The 27,350-nt window shown below is 36.6% G+C and overlaps 2 protein-coding genes, 1 long non-coding RNA gene and 1 pseudogene across 8 annotated transcripts in view; 2 read left to right on the top strand and 2 right to left on the bottom strand.

The window, feature by feature from the left end:
- The first annotated feature begins 1,158 nt into the window (after window positions 1–1,158).
- The window catches only part of LOC108805934 (choline/ethanolaminephosphotransferase 1), a 68,862-nt gene continuing 42,670 nt past the window's right edge, over window positions 1,159–27,350 (top strand). Inside the window, exon 1 of the mRNA XM_056989977.1 lies at window positions 1,159–1,162. Within this exon, the coding sequence (XP_056845957.1) occupies window positions 1,161–1,162 (2 nt within the window). The 5' untranslated portion in view covers window positions 1,159–1,160. The remainder of the gene's footprint in view (window positions 1,163–27,350) is intronic.
- Window positions 1,888–15,366, bottom strand: LOC108808359 (uncharacterized; annotated as a pseudogene).
- On the bottom strand, window positions 16,889–18,784 carry LOC108810761 (uncharacterized). Of its 4 annotated transcripts, none has more exons than XR_008936104.1 (5): window positions 18,451–18,784; window positions 17,587–18,011; window positions 17,383–17,473; window positions 17,208–17,291; window positions 16,889–17,128 (listed from the first exon to the last, which is right to left on the bottom strand). It is a non-coding gene; the product is annotated as an uncharacterized LOC108810761 (long non-coding RNA). The 4 variants fall into 4 exon arrangements; XR_008936105.1 differs by having other exon boundaries at window positions 17,587–17,805; window positions 17,946–18,782; XR_008936106.1 differs by having other exon boundaries at window positions 17,587–17,733; window positions 17,946–18,780.
- LOC108809188 (probable 6-phosphogluconolactonase 1) lies at window positions 21,511–23,511 on the top strand. Of its 3 annotated transcripts, none has more exons than XM_018581325.2 (4): window positions 21,511–21,660; window positions 22,234–22,439; window positions 22,531–22,666; window positions 22,891–23,511. In XM_018581325.2, exons 2-4 carry the CDS (start codon window positions 22,267–22,269, stop codon window positions 23,389–23,391), a joined length of 810 nt encoding a protein of 269 aa, XP_018436827.1. In that variant the 5' UTR covers window positions 21,511–21,660; window positions 22,234–22,266; the 3' UTR covers window positions 23,392–23,511. The 3 variants fall into 3 exon arrangements, with proteins under 3 accessions (XP_018436827.1, XP_018436826.1, XP_018436828.1); XM_018581324.2 differs by lacking the exon at window positions 21,511–21,660 and adding an exon at window positions 21,748–21,897; XM_018581326.2 differs by lacking the exon at window positions 21,511–21,660 and adding an exon at window positions 21,808–21,931.

Here is a 27,350-nt window from a genome sequence, read left to right as displayed (position 1 = left end):
CTGGTAGTGTGGAGCTTGTCCCTGAGTACACCGGCGCGCACTGTGCCCATAGGTGCCACAAAGCTGACAACGCCCCTGATATCCGCGAGACGGCTGATCGGAACGCTGGCTGAACTGCTGTTGCTGCCATGTCTGGTTCTGCGAGCCCTTCGCATAGGAGTTGCGACCCTGGTGCTGGTTGTTGCGACTGGCATTGGAAGAGTTCCGGAACTGAGCAGCATTTGCGGTAGCCGGAGGAGCAGAGATAGCTGGGGTCTTGGTCTGAAGCTTGACCTCATGGTTGAGCAATTTTTCGTGTATCTCAGTGAGAGAGGGCGCCACTTCCCGGCTCTCAATCTGATCAACGATTTGCTTGTACTCATCGGGTAAGCCTTCAAGAACGAACTCGACTTGATCTTCGATATCAAATGGCTTGCCAAGCAAGGCAAGTTGATCAAAGCGCGTTGTGAATCCTTGAACATAGGCATCAATGGACATCGTGCCTTTTGTCCAATGCTTCACTTGCTGGCGTAGCTGCTGAATATGAGCCCGACTGGGCTTCGCATAGGTCGCCGACAACGTTTCCCATATCTGTGCGGATGTTGTTGTCGTGGAGAGGATGGGTTGGATTGTGACGGTGATGGCTCCAAGGAGTGAGCTGTAAATCAAGCGATCCTGGCGCTTCCAAAGTGAGTACGCCGGATTGGTAGCGAGCTCGCCCTCGATCATGACAGTCGGAGAGGGCTGAACCGTGGATCCATCGATGTACCCCGCTAAATCATACCCATCAAGCAAGGCGTGAACTTGACGGCTCCACATCAGGAAGTTTGAAGCCGTGAGCTTCGTCACATTAGTCATGTTCACGTTAAAGAGGTTCTGAGAATCAGAGACCTGGATTGTTTCACTGTTCGACGCAGGAGAGGCAGCCATGGCGATTGACGTGAGAAAGAAGAAGATGAACAGTGAAAAATAGGGTTTTTGTGTTTTGAGTATTTTTGACGGCGTGAAAAGAAAGAACTGAGATCCCTTAGGTATCACAGCTCTGATACCATATGGATGTATTGGCTAAGATGATTATTATTAGATAATAGAATACAGTATTTATACTGTGTACAAGGGAAATAATAGGTATAATACAAAGACTAAAGTATCCTTATATACATATGCTCTACACACCAAACATTTTACTCAGTTTCTTCTGCTAAAGCTTAGTTTCTTTAATGGACTCGACTCTGCAGAGCAGAAGTTGCATTCTTCAGAACACGCTTCATCCCTCTTCCAACAACACCCAAATGAGTAAATACCTAATGATGATGCTGCTGCTCTTGCAGCACTGGTGTGAGTAGTGGAGACTTAGGCAAAAGGAGAACCCCTAAGAATTGATGCCACTCCACTTACCTGTGAGAAAGCATTTTCACATTAGTCAAGTAGTGTTTTCGTTGCAGAAAAAATCACAAGATTCCAAAATTATATAAGTTACCTACGAACTATATTTTTCACCCAACGCCACAACCTTACGATCTTCTTCATGAGTTGTGGTTGAGAGGTTCTTTTTTTTTTTTTGTCAACTGTGGTTGAGAGGTTCAAAAATGAAAAAAAGCAAGCATTATTCTATATGATCTTCTTTCCGATTTTCATCCTCCTATAATTATCATGAACTTGGATTTAATCAGCACTACAGATCTCTTGAGCGTTTCCTATACTTATACTCGTCTTGCAGAAATATTCCTCTACTTCACCTGGAGGACGTTCCTCTGCTTGAGCTTGGCTCACTTGGAGTCCTCTAGCAATATTAGCTATATAGTTACAGAGAAAACCCCAAAGGTAAGCTCTTCAGGGCTTTGTATTCACTTGCTGTGAATCCTGTCTTTTCAACTCTTCAACCATGGTTATGGAAGTTTTGAAGAATCAAGTAGATGTTCTTCGCCACTGTATCTTGCTTTTCATCTGCTCAACTTAAAAGGGCTCCAGCTTTTTCTACGTTTCGAGGTTTCGCAAAACAGACCAGAAGCAAGAGCTTGTCGAAGCCAAAGCTCAAACTCTTCTTCATCCTCATCCATCATCATCTCCACGTCTAAATCCCAAGGGAACCTACTCGAGTTTGATCTCTGCGTTGTCTTTTCTAACCCAACCATGTTTACATGAAAGCTTGGCCTATGCGTGTTTGGTCAACACGCCATTCCCTACTCGGTCAAAATAAAAAAGGAACACGTTCATGTTATCTCAATCATCTTCACATACAAGTAATCTACAAAGAGAAAAACTGACCTGACAAATGGCCCATTCTGAGACGTCAAAGATTTTGCTTTCCGCATAAACAAAAGCACGTGGTATCTCAATCTTTAAAACGACATACCAAAAACAAATCAGTTATGTTGAGGAGATACTGAATCAAAACCAGCTTCATCATTGCAAATTGCAAGTAACAAAGGAAGAAAAAGAAGTTTTATACTAACCTTATGTGCTCTCTCCAATGGTAAAGTCCCTTTGAGTTCCACCCACCCATCTCCATCTTTGGCTTGATGATATTGACCGCAATCCTGTGCACATTTAACCAGAGATTAGATGATCTTTAAAGAGAGCATTCAAAATGCAACAAAGTAATGGTTTGATGATTCAATCACCTGGCACCATATCGCCTTTGCTTTAGTCCTACTGGTGCACACCCATATGTGTGAATTACCACATTTTGTACAATATAACCGCCTCGACTCTGTTGAGATAAGCATGAAGTTGAGAGATCAAGACTGAGACAAGATAAGAAGGATCCTAGTCTATCGGAGAAATGAGATAAAGATGGAGGAGTTGTTTTAGGAGTTATCTATAAACAATATGTTAGAGTTGTAGTTATCTTATTTGACTAGGGTTTCACGTTTTAGTCTTGATATATATATGCACCCATCGAGTTATGATGAGGATGACATGAGCTTGTAAACACCTAAGGTTTGAGTAAGTTTTTCTTAAGGAAATAAGAGAGTTATTCTTGTTTACAATCGTATACATACAGCAAATGTTTATCTGATTTCAACACTGTGGTATCAGAGCTTATAGGTTGAAACGATGGGGGATCTAACGGTTGCTGTAGCAAAACCAAAGGAGACAGGATCATCATCGATAAAATGCCCTATACTAAGTTCCACAAACTACACTGTATGGGCAATTAAGATGAAGATCCTACTGAAAGTACACAAAGTTTGGGACATCATTGAGACAGAGGAAAAGGACGATGAGAGAAACAACATGGCCATGGCACTACTAGTACAATCTATACCCGAGTCACTTTTTCTGCAAGTAGGAGAACTGGACACGGCAAAGAAGGCCTGGGATGCCATCAAGACAAGACACATGGGTGCTGATCGAGTGAAGGAGGCTCGACTGCAAACTCTCATGGCGGAGTTTGATCGTCTTAAAATGAAAGACAATGAGAATATTGATGAGTTCACTGGCAGGATCTCAGAGATATCCTCAAAGTCTGCTGCACTTGGAGAAGAAATAGAGGAGTCGAAGCTTGTTAAGAAGTTTCTTAAGAGTCTTCCCCACAGAAAATACATACACATCGTAGCCGCTTTGGAGCAAGTCTTGGATCTCAAAAAGACTAGTTTCGAAGACATTTTTGGCCGTTTGAAAGCCTACGAAGAGCGTGTAGGGGAAGAAGAAGAAACAGTTGATGAACAGAGTAAGCTACTGTACTCTAACGCTGATCATCAACAAGAGAGAAGCTTCAATGGAAGCAACAGAGGCCGTGGACGTGGTGGAAGATTTCAAAACAGAGGAAGAGGTCGTAGACGCTCTGTTTCTCCGAGAGATGCAACATGAATTACCTGTTACCGGTGCGATAAGTTGGGGCACTACGCTAGCGACTTTCCTGATCGTCTTCTGAAGTTGATACAAGAGACACAAGAGACTAAGGAAGATGACAAGACACATGAAGCTGAGGAACTGATGCTGAATGAAGTAGTCTTTCTCAATGAAAAGAAAGTGATGATTAATGCGTTTGAGTCAAGTCTAGATCAAAGTGATGTGTGGTATCTGGACAATGGAGCCAGTAATCATATGACTGGAAACCGCTCCTACTTCACTACACTAGACGAAACGATCACAGGAAAGGTTAAGTTTGGTGACGACTCACGCATTGTCATCAAAGGAAAGGGCTCTATCAACTTTGTCTTTAAGAATGGAGTAAAGAAGATGATGTCAAATGTGTACTACATTCCGGGCTTAAGAAGCAACATCATAAGCTTGGGGCAGGCGACTGAAGATATTGTGAGATCAGAATGAAGGAGGACCTTTTAAATGTGTACGATCGAGACGGAAGGTTACTGGTAAGGACCAACAGAGGGAGAAATCGGCTATACAAAGTGGTACTTGAGGTTGAGAGTATGAAATGTCTGCAAGTATCAACAAGCAACGTCTCTAACAAGTGGCACGCGAGGTTAGGCCACATCAACTTCGACAATATAAAACTAATGGTAGACAAGGATCTAGTCTCAGGAATGCCTAAGTTTGTCGTTGAGAAGAAAACTTGCGTCTCGTGCTTGCTAGGAAAGCAGTCAAGATTACCTTTTCCCAAGGCAACATCCTTCTGAGCATCTGAGAAGCTTGAACTACTACACGGAGACCTCTGCGGTCCAATCAGTCCACCAACGCTTGGGAGGAACAGATATATTTTTGTGATCATAGATGACCACACACGCTACATGTGGTCAATGCTGTTAAGGGAAAAAAGTGAAGCCTTTGGGAGGTTTAAGAAGTTCAAGGCTTCAATAGAGCAAGAAACTGGAGTCTCTATCAAGACTCTACGAACAGACATGGGAGGAGAGTTCACCTCGACAGAGTTCAACACGTTCTGTGAGAAAGTGGGATTCAGAGACATCTCACCGCACCATACTCTCCCCAACAAAATGGGGTAGTAGAGAGACGCAACAGAACGGTATTGGAGATGACAAGAAGTGTCTTGAAGCATATGAGGGTTCCAAACTACATGTGGGGAGAGGCTATACGGCATGTAACGTACTTGATCAATAGAACTGCGACAAGAACCCTCTCAGCTATGACTCCATACGAGGCTTTCAAGGGGAACAAACCGAACCTGTCACACTTGCGCGTGTTTGGATGCGTAGGATATGCTAGAGTTGAGTCTCCGAACAGAAAGAAGCTAGATGATAGGTCTCGAGCCTTGGTTAACCTTGGAACTGAGCCTGGAACCAAAGCCTATCGACTGTTTGATCCATCAAGTAGAAAGATCACAGTGAGTCGGGATGTGATCTTTATGGAGGATGAAGCGTGGAGATGGAACAAAACAGAAGCATAGGCTAATCATGGTTCTCTTAGTATTGATTTTGAGGCTTTCGGAAACAGAGGATTGAAAGAAATCGAGTCTGCTGTGGAAACAGAGGAAGAGAAAGAAGTTGCAGAAACAGAGCAGAGAACAGAGCCGAAAACAGAGCAGAGTAGTATCAGAGGAGATAACGAGTATGTAGAGCTATATGATGACGAAGAGATTCAGCCTCAACTAAGGCGTTCTACAAGAACCAAAACACCACCAGAGTACTTGTCTGATTACATCTTGCTGGCCGAAACAGAGTGCGAATGGCTTCTAATGACGATTAACGAAGAACCATGGGACTTTGCAGAAGCTAAGGAGATGAAAGTATGGTTAGACGCCTGCAAGGATGAAATAGCCAGTATTGAGAAGAACCAGACTTGGATTCTATTCGAGTTACCTGCAGGAGCTAAACCTATTGGACTCAAATGGGTTTTCAAGATTAAGCGCAATCCTGATGGAAGTATAAACAAGGACAAAGCGAGACTTGTTGCAAAGGGGTATGTGCAAAGACATGGGATTGATTACGATGAGGTATTTGCCCCTGTTGGTAGGATTGAAACCGTGCGACTCATCATCGCTTGAGAGACTTGAAGTTTGTACGGTGTTCCAAGGAGCCTTCGCTGTATCAACGACAGAGGAAGGAGCATCTACTCATTGTGGCAGTCTACGTAGATGATTTGTTAGTTACAGGCTCAGATTTGTCAATGATCTTTGAGTTTAAAACTGAGATGGAGGCTAAGTTCGAAATGAGTGATCTGGGAAAACTAACATATTATTTGGGAATTGAAGTAATGCAACATGATAGTGGGATTACATTGAAGCAAGAAAGATATGCATCTAAGATTCTCTCTGAGACAGGAATGGATGACTGTAACTCTGCTAGCGTGCCTATGGAGATGGTTTGAAACTGTCAAAGGCGACGGAAGAAAACTCTATTGATGAAAAAGGTACAGAAGGACTACTGGTTGTCTATGCTACTTGATTCACACACGTCCTGATATGGTTTACAGCATAGGATTTCTGAGCAGATACATGCTTGATCCAAAAGAGTCACACGACTCTGCTTTAAAGCACGTTTTGAGGTACCTAAAGGGCACTGCTTCTTACGGACTTACCTACTGTCGAGAAGGCAAGAGACCAGCTCTAGTTGGGTACAGTGATAGCTCACTGAACGTTGACGTCGATGACGGAAGGAGTGTAACTGGGCACATCTTCTACCTAGGAGAAAGTCCTGTCACTTCGTGCTCTCAGAAGCAGGAGATCGTGGCCTTGTCATCCTGCGAGGCTGAGTTTATGGCTGCTACAGAGGCAGCAAAGCAGGCGATATGGCTTCAAGAGCTACTAAGTGAGATCACTGGTGAAGCATGTGAGAGGATAACAGTTCGAGTAGACAACAAGTCCGCTATATCACTCACAAAGAACCCTGTCTTTCATGGGCGAAGTAAACACATCCATAGGCGTTACCATTTCATACGCGAGTGTGTGGAGAAAGGTCTTGTGGACGTTGAGAATGTGTCAGGTAACAAACAGAAAGCAGATATCTTGACTAAGACTCTTGGCAAGATCAAGTTTGCAGAGATGAGGAAGTACATTGGTGTTCAAGAAGTAGCACAAGCCAACTTCAAGCTTAAAGGGGAGATTGTTGAGATAAGCATGAAGTTGAGAGATCAAGACTGAGACAAGATAAGAAGGATCCTAGTCTATTGGAGAAATGAGATAAAGATGGAGGAGTTGTTTTAGGAGTTATCTACAAACAATATGTTAGAGTTGTAGTTATCTTATTTGACTAGGGTTTCACGTTTTAGTCTTGATATATATATGCACCCATCGAGTTATGATGAGGATGACATGAGCTTGTAAACACCTAAGGTTTGAGTAAGTTTTCCTTAAGGCAATAAGAGAGTTATTCTTGTTTACAATCGTATACATACAGCAAACGTTTATCTGATTTCAACAGACTTTTCCCGATCGATAACCATGACCACTCTGCAATTTTAAAAAGAAACATGATAAGTCTGACCAAAAAAAAAGAAGCAAAAAAGAGAGTAACTAAAACCTGATGTGAAGAAGCATGAGATGTCTGACAAACACTCCTGGTCCTAGACTCTTCTTTTCTTAATTGCTCATCGTAATCTCTCTTCTTTGTTGGATAAGCTTCAAAGATAGCTTAGGAAACAAGTTATTCATAAAAGGAAGTTTGAATAACTAAAAAGGAAAACTTGATTTAGGTTTATGTTAAGTTCCCAAATCACATTGTAATAGGTTAAGCTAAGACCCTATATATAGAGATCTATAATGTAATATGATCTCAAGAAGTTAAGAGTTTAATAAAACGAAGAAACTGTTTTATTAACAAGCTTTGCACATTCACACATTCGATCCTTAGGCGACTTTATTTGGTATCAGAGCTTAGGTTTTTGTGTGATTGTGAAATCGAGAAGCTGTATCCATGGCTGATACAAAAGCTTTAACAGAGATGAAGCCACTAGGAAGAAGAGAAGACTTTCCGAGTGCTGTAATCTGTCTGATGCTCAATACGACGAACTACACTGTTTGGGCAAAGAGGATGAAGATTATGTTAGAGGTTCACAAAGTTTGGGGTGCAGTAGACCTAGGCACTGACGACGAGGAAAGAAAAGACCTCGCAACGGGACTTCTGTTCGGCTCCATACCTGAATCGATGGTTTTACAAGCAGGAGAGGATGACTCCCCTAAAGTCATATGGGAAGCCATTAAAACCAGAAATCTTGGAGTTGAACGAGTAAAAGAAGCCCGTCTGTTAACACTAATGAATGAATTGATCGCCTAAACATGTAAGACTCGGACAGTATAGATAACTTCATGAGCAAGTTAACAGAGCTTGCATCAAAAGCGTCCTCGTTGGGACAGAGCATTGATCAACCAAAGCTCATGAAGAAACTTCTCAACAGTCTACCAATGAAATTCATTCACATGACAGCATCAATAGAGCAGATGCTTGATCTAAACAAAACCTCGTTTGAAGATATTATTGGAAGACTCAAAGCATATGAAGAACGAGTCAAAGGCAAAACTGCACATGATCAACAAAACAATCTGTTGTTCTCAAGTACTGAAACATCAAACGATCAGAACTCGAGAGGCAGAGGAAGAGGATCATATCGTGGTCTTGGTCAAGGAAACAGAGGTAGAGGACGAGGAAGAAGCAACACTGGCGAGGGGAACAAAGAGAAGAGAGAGTACTCCCAGATCACATGCTTCAATTGTAAGAAGAAGGGACACTTCAAATCCGTGTGTCTTGAGAAGAAAGAAGAGAAACAAGAGCTCAACAAGACATAGACGGAGGTAGCAGAAGCTGTGTTATACATGCATCAAGTTGTGTATCTCAACGAAGAAAAAGTCTTACCGAATTGACTAGAGCCAAGTAAGAAAGAAGATGGTATATGGTATCTAGACAACGGTGCGAGCAATCACATGACTGGTGAAAGATCTTACTTCTCAGAGCTCAACGAGAACATCAAAGGAAAAATCAAGTTCGGAGATGGCTCGTATGTAGATATAAACGGCAAAGGATCTATCCTCTTTGAAGCCAAGACAGGGGAACAGAAGCTCCTAACCGACATATATTACATACCGAATTTGAAGAGTAACATACTAAGTCTGGGTCAAGCAACTGAACAAGGGTGTGACATAAGGATGAAAGAGAATTATCTCACCTTGAGAGATCCAAGCGGTAGACTTTTGGTGAAAGTTCAGAGAGCTGCTAATCGTCTATATAAGATATCACTCAAAGTCGGTAAACCTACTTGTCCACTCGCAAAGATCAAAAAGGAACCATGGAGATGGCACACACGCCTTGGTCATATAAGCTTCAAGACAATAAGGGCCATGGCAACACATGATATGGTTCGTGGCTTACCTGAAATACATGAGGAGAAGCAGCTATGTGACTCATGTTTGGTCGGGAAGCAGACGCGTCACAGTTTTCCTGCAGCAACTGCATACAGATCTTTGGTTGCTCTCAAGCTGTTACACGTGGATCTTTGCGGTCCCATATCGCCGGCAACACAAGGTCACAACAACTATATCTTCGTCATAGTTGATGATTGTACAAGATATATGTGGTCTATTTTGTTGAGAGAAAAGAGTGAAGCCTTTGACAGATTCAAGAGTTTAAAAGCCCTTGTTGAGAGGGAAGCAAACAAAGCAATCGGAACACTTCGTACGGACAGAGGAGGAGAGTTCACGTCAAAGGATTTCCAAGACTTCTGCAACAAACATGGCATCAAACGCCATTTAACAGCACCATATACTCCGCAACAGAATGGAGTTGTGGAGAGAAGGAACCGTACTTTAATGGAGATGACTTGAAGCATGATGAAAGCTATGAAGGTACCGAACTATATGTGGGGAGAAGCCGTACGACACGCAACATATGTGATCAATCGTGTTCCTAGTAGAGAATTGAAGAATAAAACTCCATACGAAAGCTTGAAGGGAGGAAAGCCTAACGTAGGTCACATAAGAGTTTTCGGATGTGTTGCTCACGTGAAAGTAGATTCAGTCCATCTAAGGAAACTTGATGATCGTTCTCAAGCTCTTGTTCATCTCGGAATCGAACCCGGCACGAAAGCTTATCGACTTTATAATCCTACTTTCAGAAGGATAGTCGTAAGTCAGGATGTAATTTTCGACGAGAAGACTTGTTGGAATTGGAAGGGAGCTACTAAGGAAGGACAAGACGACTCTGGTATGTTCCGTATGACGTGGGGATTGACTGTAAACAAAGGGAATGGTCAGTTTATAGCTAGCACACAACAAGGAGAAACCGCGGATGCAGAAACAGAGCAGCAAGAAAACAAAACAGGTGTTACACACGCAGAATCAGATGTAACACACAACGAAGAATAAGAAGAAGTTGATCAAAGCTCGACACAGGAAGTACGACGCTCAACTCGTCAAACAAGTAAACTGAGTTACCTAGATGACTACATTTTACTTGCTGAGATAGAATGTGAGCTGTTGCTTCATGATATCAATGATGAGCCAAATAGTTTCCAAGAAGCAAAGGGAGATAAAAGATGGACGAAGGCATGTGAAGACGAGATCCATTCTATCAACATAAACAAGACATGGACGCTAATAGACAAGCCAGCTGGAGAAAAGATCATCGGTCTCAAGTGGATCTTCAAGATCAAAAGAAACGCTGATGGATCTATCAACAATTTCAAAGCAAGACTCGTAGCTAAAGGTTACGTACAAGAACATGGTATCGACTTTGATGAATTGTTTGCACCAGGGGCTCGATTAGAGACCATAAGACTCCTGATTGGGTTAGGTGCTGCGAACAAGTGGGAGATTCACCATCTAGACGTCAAGACAGCATTCTTACATGGTGAGTTACACGAAGAAGTTTATGTGTCACAGCCTGAAGGGTTTGAAAAGAAGGGAGAAGAGCATAAGGTTTTCAAACTCTCCAAGGCCTTGTATGGATTGAAACAAGCTCCACGAGCTTGGACCATAAAGCTTGATCGAACTTTGAAGCAACTCGGCTTCAAGAGGTGTTCTAAAGAAAATCCTGTCTATCGAAAGGATGATAAAGGAAAGCTTCTTATCGTGGCTATCTACATTGACGACTTGTTCATTACTGGAGACTCTGCAAAAGAAATCTCAGAGTTTAAGAAAAACATGTCAAAGAACTTTGAGATGTCTGATTTGGTCTTCTAACATACTACCTCAGATTAGAAGTAAGACAAAGTTCAAAGTACATCTTGATCAATCAAGAAGCGTATGCGAGGAGAGTATTGGAGGAAGCTGCAATGGACGACGGCAACTCGACATGTATACCCATGGAGTTCGGTCTGCAACTCTCAAAAGGCCTCAACGAACCTGAGATAGATGCTACACTTTATCGAAGAAGAATTGGCTGTCTCAAATATCTTATGCACTCAAGACCAGATATGTGTTACGCAGTGGGCATCTTGAGTAGATATATGCACTCACCAAGAACGTCACACGGCAACGCACTGAAGCAAGTGCTAAGGTATTTAAAGGTAACAGTCGGGTACGGATTATCTTACGAGCAAGGTGGATCAATGAATCTCGTGGGATATAGTGACAGTAGTCACAACACGGATCCGGACGATGGAAGAAGTACGACAGGTCACTTGTTTTGTCTAGGAGAAACGCCAATCACTTGGTGCTCGCAGAAGCAAGACGCAGTGTCTTTAAGCTCGTGTGAAACAGAATATATGGCGGTAACGGAAGCAGCAAAGCAGGCGGTCAGGATACAAGACTTAATAAGTGAAATTAAAGGAAAAGAGATGAAGAAGACGGTGATACGAGTGGACAACAAGTCAGCTATTTCATTAGCCAAGAATCCCGTGTTTCACCGTAGGAGCAAGCACATTCACAAGAGGTTCCATTTCATTCGCGAACGAGTGGAGCAAGACGAGATTGATGTGGAACATGTTCCTGGAGCAAAGCAGAAAGCGGACATCCTAACTAAAGCTTTAGAAAGAATCAAGTTCAAAGAAATGAGGGAGCTGATTCAAGTTCAAGACTTAAGCAAAGATGGCTTGAAGCTTAGAAGAGAGAATGTTGGCTAAGCTTCAAAGATAGCTTAGGAAACAAGTTTTTCATAAAAGGAAGTTTGAATAACTAAAAATGAAAACTTGATTTAGGTTTATTTTAAGTTCCTAAATCACATTGTAATAGGTTAAGCTAAGACCCTATATATAAAGATCTATAATATAAGATGATCTCAAGAAGTTAAGAGTTTAATAAAACGAAGAAACTGTTTTATTAACAAGCTTTGCACATTCACATATTCGATCCTTAGGTGATTTTATTCTTTACAATATCAGAAAGAACCTAAGGAAACAAACACACACACACACACAATTATTTAAGAACGTAAACATTTTTTTTGAGAAAAGGCATAAACATTACAATTACAAAAATTTAAGATTCCACGTCATCCAAATTACGTCATAAGCACATTGGAGTTTCTTGAATGATTCACTAGCCAAATGACTTCCCATGTTTTTATCAGGATGAACCAGCATCACCTAGAACAACAAAACACATACGCCATTAACCTATCAAAGAAACTGCATTAAACCCTACACAGCATTTGGAAACAAAGAACCAAACCTTCTTTCTATACCCTTTCTTAAGCACCGCGTCATCAATCTTACTATGACGTGGGAACCCCAACGCTTCATAACGATTCAAACTTTTCAGTATTCTCTTCATTTCATCCGCTGATGAACACGTTTCTACTTTCACAATCCTAACACATGCTACTGAAAGATTTCCAAACTACACGCTTATGTCTCTCTTCCGTCAAGTACTTTAACCACTGCTCCAACACAATCAATATCTCTCTCTCTCTCTCTCTCTCTCTCTCTCTCTCTCTCTCTCTCTCTCTCTCTCTCTCTCTCTCTCTTAGGAAAACAGTTTTTTACCTTTGTTTATAGAGACCCGGTTCAAAAATTAAGGGAACAAATTTGGAAACGGCTAGCTTCTTTTTTTTGTAAGGCTCACAAGGAGGAGTATCAAACTATTCTTTGGATTTTAAAGGAATATTAGGGATACAAAATTTAGGTGGGATGATATCATATTGGGGAATACCCGAGAGTCTAGGAAGATAAAAACACAAGTTTTTGGTTTTATCTAAGATCGTTTAAACAACAGGTCAACGAATAGACTTTCATATTTTTAACCAAAGGGGAAAAGAAAGTTATTATGAAATCAGTGGTCACGGCATTATAAAATTAGGTGATGTCTTGTTATCCCCTGGCAAAAGCAACCATAAAGAAATTGACGAGTGCGGTAGTACTATTTTGGTGGAGTCCAGAGGGAAGCACAAGGGGAATTCATCGGAGATCATGGAATAAATTATGTACATTTATAGATGAGGGAGGCTTGGGTTTTAAAGATATCATTGACTTTAATACGGCTATGCTTGGAAAGAAAATTTGGAGGTTGATTGAGAAGCCAAACACATAATGTTCTTGAGTTTTAAAGGTCGGTACTTCAGGAACGCCTCACCCCAAGAACAAATTAGATCATACTCCCCGTCATATGGCTGGCGAGTATTATATCAGCAGGATCTCTGTTTAGCAAATGACTATCAAAAGAGTGGAATCTGATCATCCATATCAATATGGAATGATCATTGCCTCCCAACAACTCGCTTGAGACCAGCAAATAGTAATCAACTTAACTTTTGCCCTGGTCTTACAGTGGATTCACTCATCAATGCAGCATAGCGTACATGAAATTTGCAGGCAATTCGGTATTTGGTGGATCCTCAGGATGTGAATATAATCGAAAGTATACCACTGAGCATGATTCAGATGGAAGATAGTAATGAATGGCACTTCAAAAATAATGAAAAATACACAGTGAAGTCTAGATACCAAGTCTATCCCGAAAAATAAAAATTGCCATCAGTGATCGGTCCTACTGTCGTTTCACTGAAAGCGTTTTGCTGAAAAATACGATGCCTACCAAAAATAAAGCATTTTCTATGGAAAATAGTATTAGGATGTATAACAGTTAAGAAAAATCTGCGAGAGAGGGGGATGCAAGGTGATGTATGTTGTACCAGATGTGGTGCATCAGAGGAATCAATAAACCATGTGGTTTTTGAATGTCTACTGGCGGTTCAAGTATGTGCACTTTCTAAGATTCCATCGAATCCGGATACTTTTCCTTCTCAATCAATTTTCGCAAAAATGGATCATCAGTTTTGGAGAGTCTCCCCATAAATGGAAGATCGCCAACTTGCATGCATATTATGGTACATATGGAAGGGAAGAAACATCAAATCTTTTAGTAATATGGATATCGATCCCAAAGACACTTTAAAATTGGTAGAAACATAATTTTTACTTTGGGAAGAGGCACAATCATCAATTACCCAGAGGGTGACCCAAAATATGGAGGCAGGAGTTACGACTTTACAGCCATACCAAGAAGAAGATGTTTAATGGATCGGTCATAGAAAAAAAAATTCAGGACAAAGTTGATATATTACGTTGGAAGACTTTGATGGATTGATGACAAGAAACACTAGGACTAGTCTATCATCCCTTCACTAAGAGGTGGAAGCATTTTTATGAGCAATGTAATGTATTAGGAATTAAAGAGAGTTTCATGTCACATTTGAAATAGATTGTTCTCGATTAGTGAAGATGATTTTGGAACCAAAAGTATGACCAACTATATCAAGATCTTAATTTTATAACTCAGAGAATATTCATGTACCGCTAACATATAATGCAAGAGCGGATAGAAAATAAGCATCGTCTGTCGTTCACATAGATACGGAATCACAAGTTTGGTTCGAAGAATCTATTTGTTTTGATGCCAAAAAAAGTGATGACTAACCGTTAATATCAAATTATTGTTTACAAGTCTTATTTTGAGCGTTTTTTTTTTGTTTTAAGGACAATCATCTGAATATATATATTTCAGGGATAGCTTGATTTTCCAAAAATAATAGATTTTGTTCTTTCAAATTGTTAAAAAATAAAAAGAGCTACGCACCTGGATGGCTCTATTACATACAACACAAAAATGGACGATTTTATTATTCGCATAGTGCTACGAACAATAGTTTTACATATATCAAACTATGCATTAATTAAAGGGGACGGTTAACGGCATGCATTATTGATCAGTATGTAGTGATCCTTCCACCAAACTAAACAAATGGTCAAGGGAAAAAGGTAAATACGTAGCTTAGAATATAAGTAGAACACTTAAAAAATTCTTAACTATTAATATTTTATCTTTATTATTGTTATATATATTTATTTACTTTAACTAAACTAGTAATAAATTAATTTAAAATATTTATTAAATCTAATATTATCTAGGGTCCCATGGATTATTTTTTCACCAAAATAACAAAAGCCGCTGGGTGGCACATCGGTTTCTCGTCGAGGTTCAATAAGCCGTTGTGTGATCACATAAAACCGCTGGGACACTTCGTCATCACGCCATAATCTCGAAAATCACCAATCTTGCCTCCAATCCACTTCCAAATGCCCTAAAGCACCATTTGACATTTTCATTAACTGATAAGGACAAATGCAATGCAATACAACCTAAACAAATCTAATATGCTATCCTAAATGATCAAAATGCATGAAAGATGAGTGATAAAATCCATTAAAAACACAAGATATGACTTCTTCACGTTGATCTTCTTCAATGTTTAGGGAGTCTCATGCAAGGACCTCCGGAAGTTCAATAATTAGATTAGATCGGCATGTATGCCTCACGAGCTCTCCTAACTATAGCTTTTCAACGCATATCAAGTAAATAAATCGTTAAAAAAATAAAAAGTAATACATCATTGCTAAAGTTACCAAAAAAAGTAAACCAAATGAATGTAATTCAACTGAGAAAATTTTGGGAACAAATTGAACTTATAATTAGTAACTCGAGTGTCGACAGTAGAGAAATGTGAAACATAAATTGTTTCTTATCAAATCTACAATCAGCCGGGATCAATATCTGACTGAGTTTCAATCAAAAAAAAAGAAATCTGACTTAAAAGAAAATTTTCGGCAAATTAAATAATTATGTGTACTTGATAATTAAATGTTGTTGTAACCCTATATTAGGCCTTGTTAATGTTAGTACATACTAGGTTGTTTCCCGGGCTACGCCCGGGTTAATTTTTGATGACAAACATTACAATAGTGATTTTATGGATTGAAAATATAATTATATGTCTAGCAAATACAAACTTGTTTAATGTTAAGTTGGAAACTAATTTAGTTTATGCCTATGAATTTGTTTGTCATCTGAAACATAGAGTTGTGAAAGATCTAACTAACTTTATAGTTTGGGTAGATTTGAATTGTATAGCCAAAAATGAGTTTAAGATTTAGATTCATGAACCTTTGACTAATTATCCCCATATAATTTCCTTGTCATCACTTGTGTAGAAATAAATCGTAAAAATGTTGGAAAATATGTCTACGATTATTCTCAAATTCTATGTACCTTTAGAATTTCAAATATAAATTATATGATGTGTTCCTCTTTTAAAAAGCAACACCATCAAGTTAAAGAAAATGTGAAAAACAGAAACATCATAGTCTTAGATTTATATAAGTGAAGCAATGTTATTATTATAATTTTCTGGTAACGATAAAGTAGTGTTAAATATAAATGTATGATTTCATTAAAATATGAGTTAAATCAGGCCATGTCTCAAATTTCTTGTTTAATTTTAGAAATCATTTGTCTTGTATATTTTATGATAAAGATTGCAATAATATGATCAGGATTTGTAAAAACTTTAAAGGTGGTCAAAGTTATCTCTAAATGTTACTAAACATACAAATGTAGACATGTTATATTAGATTTATAAATTGTCAAAAGTTTTGATATGATAAACCAAAATTAAGTTTAATATAATATATAAAATAGAGTTATTTCTTATTCCACCTTGAGACTTGTATCAAATCTCCCATATGATCGACAGAGTTTAAAGATCATTTTATAAAATATAAAATTGAAATCAAGTTTGTTTTTGTGTTTGTGGGTTGTTTGTATATGTACATGGTGTACAGAAACATTAATCTTTTATAAATTTAATAGTTGCCTGCAATTGCATTCATCTATCATCATCTTAAACTTTGGTTCATATGTAGTCATTTTCTAAGGAACACAAGAGTTCAACCTTTATACTGATCATCTGAGTGGTCACAAGAGTTCAACCTTTATACTTAAATAAATGAATCATTTGCAGAAGGTTAAGGCGAAACTCAAGCACAGCGCTCTCCTCTTTTACATCCGGTACATATTCAATGGAGACTGCAAGAATCTGGTTGTTAATTTCGATTCTCCTCTTATTTTTAAAAAAATGGGTGAACTTGGCTAAATAATTAATCACCTTCTTCTTCATCCATCTTGTGAGATTTAAAAGTCCGATCATTTATCTCCATGACCTCATCAATGATTTTGTTTTCTTCAGTTCCTTCAATAAACAGATCAGTAAGTATCAATGAAACTATACAAATCTTATAATCCCGCATGAACAAAAGAAAAAAGAAGAAGAAGGTGATTACAGAGTGTATGGAGCCAATTGAAGAGTAGATTCTTGAAGTTGGGTTCCCTGCTAATTTTAATTATGATTGTAGCTTCTGTTTTGTCTCTCGACTAACAAAAGAGTATGTGTGGTGAGCTTAAACTCAATGTTGATGCTTAACGATTCACACACCAATACAAACACACAAAGTCCCAGATTAGAAAAAGGATTGAACTTTTGTTACCTCGATAATGTACTGAGCAATGGCGGTGCAGTTGTTAAATGCAGACCACTGAAGAGCATAGTAGCCCAGACCATCAATTCAGAAATCGAGCAACCCTCACACTCAACCAATCTATGAAGCTTCTCTAAATCACCATAAGCCGTGGAACTGTGCACATAATTCTTCAAACTCTCGTCTCACAATTAATTAGATAAAGTTCGAATTTTTAAGAAGATGCAACTGAGTGAAGAAACAGAAACAAAAGACTCACAATTACTCACACACACATAAACTATGATACAACATCTGAACTAAAACCATCGAGAAAAGAACATGAAAAGTTGAATTTTTTTAAGAAAACAGAGTAATGATGCCATTACCTCTTGCATTTCCTTGAGGATGACATCATGCTCTCGGTTAATCCTCTGCTCCTCCAATTTAGAATTCTGCAAGATATTATAAGCTATTCTCATCTTTTTGAATTCCCAAACTATAATCATCTTTTTGCCACATATGTATATGTTCTTATCCTCTTCCGACCTTGTTACATCTAAATCTGCATTAAAAAAAAAAACTGAACTGCAACACAAAAAAAAAAGAAGAAAGAAACCAAATTTTCTAAATATGACCATTTCTGTTGAAAGCTACTGACTAATCACATTCCCAAATAAGATCGTTAAAGGTGCACACAAGTTTAAACAATAAACTCAATTCAAACAGCAGATCACATAATATCTTGATACAATCTAAAAAATCAAAGCTCAATAATAGCATAACCTGAGATCAAAAGTGAGAATGGAAAATCACTACGTGAAAGGCATTACTTCTCTAGTCTCACACCTATCAAGGAAACCAGAAAAAATTGACTAATCGGAGAGTTCTTACTCGTATGATACTATTTTATGGAGTTGAGAACAGAACCGAGTGTGGGAGTATAACTATAGATGCATATATAAATAAGGAGGAAAAGATAAGGAGGAAAAGAGGGAGGTGAATCGAAAGCATTAAGTAGGTATTGATTGATTGAAACGAAAATATTGAAGGTGATCGATTACAGCTCAGTTTATATAGTTTGAAACGGAGAAGACGAAGTGTAGAGGGTAAAACATAGATTCGCAAACGGAAGAAAGAGGAAGATTAACAGTATCCCGAATCGACAATCGCGGGTTTCTTCAACGCGGAAATAGAAAAGCGATCAGAGCACTGTCATGGGCTAACGGGCTGGGACAAATAACGCAACTTCGAAGCTCATACGTAATTTCGGTTCAAGCCCATCAGACGAAAGACAGCAATGACGTGGAGGTTTCCTGGTTTTTGATTGGACAGAATTAAAGTGATGACGTGGACACAGTTTCCATTGAGGTTATTTACCTTTTAATATAGTATTGATAGTTCTATGTACGATCACGAAAAATCCATTTAGTGGTTGGTCAAAAAAATAATTATTATATATAAGGTTTTGCTTTTGATTAGTTTTTTAATGTTGCATTCATAGCAAAGCATTATTAATATAAGAATTAATGAAAAGACATGATGAAAAGTTGGTTGAAAATTAAAGATAATGTAGTTTAATAAGTACTGTATAATTGATCCGAATTAATTTTTCTTACCCTTAAAATATATGTGTGTGTTTTTAACAGTGTAATTATTGATCTAGTGGTTTATATGAATCTTTCAAAAGATTGAGAAAGAAGACCCTGAAATCAAAACTATATTGGAGGAATTTTGAAGTGCTTATTCAAAGTCTAAAAAGATGAGACAAACATTTGGTTTGTCAAAAAAGAAAGTGCTTTCAATATATCTTAATATTGAACCGGTAACATGTGCTTTTATTTTTTGTTTGTTTACTAAATAGAAGATGGAACAGTAAAATCCAAGGGATACATAGTAACCTAACTCATTATTGGTGACTCTGGGTCTTTCGTGATTCAAGTCCTAAAATGATGTAAAATCCAATGTTGGCTTGAGAAGATACTATTACACCTTATCAAATTTACATTTAATGTATAAGGTGTATATTATTAAAATGCCTAAGATTCGTGAAAAATGGGGCACAAAAGGTTAAGTGTTGATGCGTCAAAAAAAAAGTGTTGATGCGTCATGCTGTGGGGCTTCGAGATACCATCATTTTGTAGCGTATGCTCCTGCCAAAACTATATACATATCATAAGACAAATATGCGGTTGGTAACGCCTATTAAGACATAAAACATTACTTATTGTGTATTCATTGAGAAGAATCAATCTTCAGTCAGAAGATTGATAAATAAATACATTTAGTTGAACTAAAAACCCCATAATGGCAAATTTTTGGCTTATGGGCATCGTCCGAGACTCCGAGGGATGATTCTCTAATCCAAAAGTAAAGATTTTTCTTATAAAAAAAATATCAACTGCTCATGAACTTGTATTGTTTTACGTAAAATGGTCGTTTATCTAATTTTTATGATGCAAATACGTTTAATTTGTTGAAATATACAATGACTTCAACATTTTATTTTTGTGTAAAGAGGATGAACATTAAGAATATTTTATGGATTTTCTCAAAAAAATCAAGAAACAAAAATAAAAACAAAAAGGAAAAGGAAGAGAGAATAACCGTTTCCGTCCTGAAAGTTTCTTGCAAACATGTGAGATTTCATTTAATCTAGTTTTCATTTTTAATGGCTAATGCCAGATCATTAAAACTCAATACATCTTATTATATTTTTGGTCAGTACTTCTTAATATCAAATTATGTTACTAAAAACGATTTTAAGTACTTTTGCGATAATGATAATCTTTTAAATTTTAAATTTTAAATTTTTATTTTCTTTAATTCTTTTTGTTTGGAATATATACGAATTGAAGGTCTGCATAAATTGGATATTCGGATTTTTCAATTATTTGTTATTTGTGATCTATTTGTTTACTTATGATCCACATTTTTATTATTTAATTTGTTTCTACATCATCCCAATAATCAGTATTCCATATATCTGGTAAAAATATGTAATTTGATTAGATAGTTTGATTTGTAACAATAAATAATTTTATTAAACTAAAATTTAATGAAAACAATAATATTTATTTTCAAAATATTAATAGTTTATTCTAAAAAGTTGTCATCTCTTAAGAACTGTAATAACTTAATAATGAATTTTATAAATAAAAAATTGTCATCTTTAAAAATGTAAACTTAATAATTAATTTAATGAATAAAAAGATTGTAAAACTTGGAAAGTTAAAATATAAATATATTATATATGTAACCAAAAATTGTAGAAAATAGTTATACAATATTTTTAAACTTGTATAAGTAAAAAATAATTATAAACTTGTAAAAAACAATTATACAATATAGTACCAACTTGTATATGTGAAGAATTATAACTGATAATATTATAAAAACTAAGTACTCTAACAATAAATATATAGCTAGTTTTTTTATTTTAGATTGGATCGAATATCTATTTTTAATTTTTTTAGCATTGTGATTTGGTTCATGTTTATAGGATATTGCATATTGGTATTCAGTTTGTTTTATTATAAATATCCTATTTTCATATCAAATTGAAATGAATAATATGTCGAATAAATTACTGATAAATAATTATCAAATGTTATTTCTCTTATTATATCCGGTTTAAAATTCCAAATGACTACTTCTACAGTTCTACATGTACTTTTACTTTATTATTTTACTTTTAAATACTTTTGTAAGTCTACTACTTCGAAAGACTTGACAAAATAATCATAACTGTACCTGGATATAATTGCATTAGTTATTTATTAATAGCTGGATATTATCTCAGTAAGCCTCATTTATCCATATATTTATATATTTTCAAATATATCTTATAAAAATAGGAAACAAAAACGATATTATCCACATTACTTGCAAATCGACCTGACATCTGAAGTTGATTGGTCCATTTGTCTTTTATGAACTGACAGTTGTTTGGTTATTCGTTTTAGATTGCATATATTTTACAGTATTTCTTTATTTTACTCGCATGTATAATTCGAACTATTGTATTCGATGAAAATCCCTCACAAGAAAAACCATTTATCATCTCGAAGTTTTACCAACGATATGCACGTGGAAACACAGAAGGTAAAATTTCTTTCTGCTGATTCTTCTTGCCTCCGAAGAGAACTTTCGTTAATTATTATAAGGCAGATTAGGATGTCCCTCGTTTTATACAGCCTACATATTATTCATATATATATTTAAAGAATGTATCTAGATGTGGCCTAAGGGTAGTAAATGCAATTATATAATCATTGTTACTTGGTGCTTTGTACAATCTATCACTAACCTGATTTACTCAACCTTCCCCCTCACTCCTCTGTAACAATCTTATCCTCCTTCTCTTTCCTGTTAGGTTTTTATTCTGATTTCCTTTGGTTCTTGATTGACAAGTTTCATGTTTATGTTTTCTGCAATCTAGTTCTTGATGTTTCGTTTGGTTTGATTATATGACTTATATCTATATTTATTTATTTATGTTATATATGCTATTGGATTGGTAGTTAAGATGGATTTTGTTTACAGTCAACCAAGATCTTATCTCTGTTTCTTTCCAGTACAAAATGTGTTTTTTTTTTACTTCTCCCAATCCAATTTTAATCTATTTCTTCTGTTCAAGTTGTAGATTCTTATATCCCATTTGTGATTTACATATAGAACTGCTGAACTGCTGAAAAAAGAAGAAGCAATATGGCACTTACTTGGACTCACAAAGACAGAGGTGAAATTAGGCTTCATGAGGATTTGGAGGAACTAAGCATAGACTTGGTAGATTATATAGCTGAGATATCAGAAGCCTCCATCAAAGAACATGGTGCTTTCTGCATTGTGTTATCAGGAGGCTCTCTCATCAACTTGATGGGGTAATTACAAATCTTTACCAAAACGTTTTTAAGTCTGTTAAACTCCCATTTTAAGTTTCCTTGACCGATCTCCTAATGTATTATTCAACAGAAAATTGGTCGAGCCGCCTTACAACAAGATTGTAGATTGGTCTAAATGGTATGTTTTTTGGGCTGATGAACGTGTGGTAGGTAAGAACCATGACGATAGCAACTACAAGCTCGCCAAGGATAATCTCCTCTCTAAGGTCAGATGTTTGGATTTTTTTTTATAACTTAATGGATAGAAGAATGTTGACGCTATCTGCTTATCTTGAATGTTGACATTTTTGCCTCAATCCTTGCTTGCTTGAGAAGGAAACAATCCAATCACAATCTTGGTCAACGCAGCTTTCTGTGTTATTTGTCTTGTTATAATGTTGACTTTGTTCAAATAGTTGCGACATTATTTATTTATTGATCTTTTTTCCAGGTAAATGTGTTTCCAAGGCATATATGTTCCATTAACAACCATACGGTCTCGGCGGAAGAAGCTGGAACAGAGTATGAATTCGCCATCAGACAGATGGTAAAAGCACGAACGGTGACTGCCTCTGAAAATAGCGACTGCCCCAAGTTTGATCTCATTTTGCTTGGGATGGGCTCTGATGGACATGTAGCCTCGCTCTTCCCGAACCACCCAGCACTTGAGGTGAAGGACGATTGGGTTACGTTCCTAACCGACTCACCTGAACCGCCACTAGAGAGAATCACATTCACTTTGCCAGTTATAAACTCAGCTGCTAGTGTTGTTGTAGTTGCAACCGGCGAATCCAAAGCCAATGCTGTTCACTTAGCGATAGATGATTTGCCTTCTCTAGAAAGCACTCTTTCCCTGCCTGCTAGGCTGGTCCACCCAACCAGTGGGAATCTGATCTGGTTTATGGATAAACCAGCAGGATCTAAACTTGACAGGTTTAAATTCTCTGAGTAGAATTTAGATTATCTTCTTTGTTCCAAAAGCAAATGGTTCTTTAACGTCAGTGAAGACCCATTTTGTATGAAGAGCATCCGGTTTAGATACATTGATTTTTGTTTTTACTTTTTAAAGATACCAGATCTAGTAAAGTATAACAATAACATGGTTAGTAAAACAAACTAATCTCAAACTTAATGAGGTAATAGTGTGACACGAAGATCGAATTGTTATTAGACAGGACGAAGGAGCGTGAGAGAAATCCAACAAAGCTTACTTTCAGTGTGAGGTATTTTCATGGCGGCCTCAGCTCTGGCCATAGGATCAACTTTGATATATGTATCTTCTTCCATCTCGCCTTGTCGGTCTTGCTCCAGTTTCTTCCATTTCTCTTTCTCTACATTCAAAATTAAAGATAGTGGTTACAAAGAAGATCTACATGGTGAACTTGATCTCCATTTTTCATGTTTTTTCTCCCTGACATATGGGTTTTGACCGTTTTATCTCTTTTAAAAAAATTCTCAAGATATGGTCCGACCCACTTTATTAGAACTATGTCTTAGAAAAGATATGAAATTATTAATGAACCAGAAAATGTTAAGATAGATGGGATTCTAACATAAAACTAATTGGTGATAAATAGAATATGGTTCATCTATTTCATATCCTTAATATGCTCCCTCAAGATGATGGTTCTTTGAGCATTAATTTCGGAATGTTTGGACAAAAATCGATGGACTGACTTTGGACTGGATCGATGATGGATCGGGTTGGATTATTTGGAGCGGGTTCTGATACATGTTAAGGTAGATAGGCTTTCAACCTAAAATCAATTGGTGATAAGTGGAGTGGCTCATCTATTTTATATATTACTAAAGATCATTTCCAATACCCGATGTGAGACATTTTGTCTCCAATAAAAAGTATCTGATTTCTCCTTCACCTCTAATGTATTTTTTATTTTACTAAGCAGAATTGTTATATATGTCATTTATTTTATTTTTTCAAAAAGAATACGTTCAACTTCTCAAAGCTCTTAAATCTAGTAAGGGTTTGTGTAACAGTAGTCTCATACCCTCTCAAGAACAGTACTATATACGCTAAAATATTAAATTAAAGTGAATTATAAGAAGAAGAAAAATCAAAACATATAATAAAGTAAAAACTGGATAAAATATTTTTAAAATTCAATAACTAAAATAGAGATAGAACTTTTGTATAAAATTGAAATAAAAATGCAATGACCTCAAAATCAAACCATCCTGAGAAAAAGATTAGTGAATAACTTGGGACTTATTAAGCTGTTGCGATTGGAAAATAAGCGCATGCGAAGCAACGTTGAAATTATTGCAGTTAATTAAACCTCATCGAACTCGAGACCGAATTAACCGCCTTCGTTGCTTTCCCCAACTAAAGAAGCAAAGGCTGAGGGACAATTTTTGAGCCCGATTTCGGTCAGCTCATGATTTCGGCCTAATGTTAAGATGAGGATGATTTCAAACACAAAAAACCAAAATCCCGAAAATCTAGGAGGTCGGTGAGAAGATCTCGAGAAAACATGACTATAAGAAAGAGGAGAGGCTAAATTAGAAAGACACATGTGAAACCCTAGAGAGACTTACTCACATACATCGACCTCGACCTTAAAGCTCTTAGCATTCTATTTCGTAGTAAATCCTAGTTGTATTTCGATCTCATTCTTATTATTATATTCTTAATTAATAAAGATCTATTTTCGTCGACCGGAATCTGATAATTGAAGAAAATTAAAATCAATTAATGTGATTTGACGTTAGTTTATTCTGGAATCTGATAATTGAAGAAAAATCAAAAGTTCATTCTCTTTAAGAAAGAACCAAAATGTGATTTGGCGTTAGTTTATTCTGGTTATCGATAATTTTTTGCAATTTGATGTTTTAATTTTGTATATTTTGGATTTAAAATTTAGTTTTATCATTCACATTCGAGATTTAAACACATACGAGTAAATTTTGATATCTTTTATTATGTCATAATTTCTAACTTGTTACAAAAATTGTTATATAGTATTCACAAAATCTCTCTTATACTTTTAAATTACAAATATATTATTATATTACAAAATTAATTGATTTATAAATTAACGGTTCGTCCATGGTCGATCTATTAATCTGGTGAATCAGGAAGTTGTCCGATTCAGTCTTCCGAGCCTGGTTATCATTTTACAAACTCTCTGTAATAGATTTTTGTGTTGGTTTTATAGGCACAACATGGAAGTAAAATGAGATGGACAATGGTATTCTTCTTCTTGGTCACGACACCATTAAGGATCGTTCTAGGAATGGTGTTACAAACGGTATACAGCCCAACGAGTCAACCAGCATTGATCGTGGTTGGGGTCTTAAACTTTCAGCTGGTTTATTGAATTATATGACACTTCTTGATCGACTAGGTGCAGATTTTTTGGGACCAAAGTTGCAAGGGAATATGAAGCTTCAGCCGTTGGCTTATGTTGCTGTTTTCCTAGGTGCTGGAGATATGTCTCTGATGGCCAAATGGGCTTAAAAATTATTAAAACCGAGTTATTAGGCCGATGTCTATATCCACTTTAGATTGATTATGTACTATGCCCTATGATATGGTATGTAATAAGAGCACAGCAGTGAAGACATATCAGCTTATCTTTTGTTTGAGTGATCCAATAAACTTTTTTTGCCTCCAATATTCTTAGGAAAATTTAGTTTTTAAATATTTAACTTTTATATATATATCAACTCTTAATTATTAAAACATGAAGAGACGCAAGGTTGGATCCAGAGCCATCACTTGTAGTTAATTAAAAGCAGGCATGAGACTTATTATCTGAGACTCGGATTTAATCTTAGATCCGATCCAGATCCGCTCCGAAATATAGATCCCCGGAAGAGTCGGATCCGAATCCAAATAGTAAAATATTGCATCCATCCAAACCGGATATCTTGATTTTCTTAGTTCGGATATCCAAATCCGTAATTTTTATTGATAATTATTTTAAAATAAGAATATATATATATAAAGTAATTTTATTTACTATATTTATATTTTTTATAGTAGTATATATATATATATTTATATAAATTTTGTAATAGTAAACATAGATATAACTAAAAAATATTATATATACTTTTATTTTTGAATAATCGTTATTATTTTATTTATTTTTGATCCACCGAATATTACAATTTTTAGAAGGATATCCGACATCTGGATATTCGAGAACCCCATATTCGGATAAAAATAGTAAAAATATAAATCTGCCGGATAAGGATTCGGATTCGGATACCTTAAAATATTCCGGATATTCGATCCGTTCCAGCTATAGTTAGAAGAGCTATAATCTATTGTATTAGGACTATTCTTACATAATGTAAATATGAATATAATTTACTATATATATATATATATATTGACTATAATTTACTTGTTTTATTTTGGCCTAAAAGTAACAAAATTTATCGATCTCATTTACCAACAGAAAAGACTACTTGTAGTCACAAAAAAATGAAAAATTAGAAGCAATACAATAATATTTCAAAACGTGATACTTTTATAATTGACGTTGAAAAAATATAAAAAGACATTGTAGTTACGAAAAAGAAGGGAAAACTGCCAATTCCATCATGAACCTGATCTCTCCATTGTTTTCATACACGAATTATCGGATCAAGCCGAAAACACCATGAACTAATTCTTTTTTTGAATTTCAACCATAAACTTTTTCAATTTGGTTAATTACTACATAACCGTACCTGATTTTGGTTTACCTAGCTTCGGGTGTTGACATGGCACACACGAACCTATAACAGATTTGGTCGGTTTAATGACGAACCAAATTTAAAAAAAAAATCTTTTTGACAAAATGACAGTAGTTTTGTTGCCTTGACTTAACACATATTTGGGGGAAATAATTATTAGGGCTCATCGTGATTTGCAGAAATAAAATGAAGAAGAAGAAGGAA

This window comes from Raphanus sativus, chromosome 6 (genome assembly GCF_000801105.2).
Source record: "Raphanus sativus cultivar WK10039 chromosome 6, ASM80110v3, whole genome shotgun sequence".
Lineage (NCBI taxonomy): Eukaryota > Viridiplantae > Streptophyta > Magnoliopsida > Brassicales > Brassicaceae > Raphanus > Raphanus sativus.
Note: the sequence above shows the minus strand (reverse complement) of the source record. Positions and strands in the feature narration are given on the sequence as shown.

Excerpts from the sequence above, each read along its gene's own strand:
- LOC108809188 (XM_018581325.2), top strand. The coding sequence starts at position 22,267 with ATGGCACTTACTTGGACTCACAAAGACAGAGGTGAAATTAGGCTTCAT. Across the intron at positions 22,440-22,530 it reads TCTCTCATCAACTTGATGGG|AAAATTGGTCGAGCCGCCTT; the intron begins GTAATTACAAAT and ends ATTATTCAACAG. Across the intron at positions 22,667-22,890 it reads AGGATAATCTCCTCTCTAAG|GTAAATGTGTTTCCAAGGCA; the intron begins GTCAGATGTTTG and ends TCTTTTTTCCAG.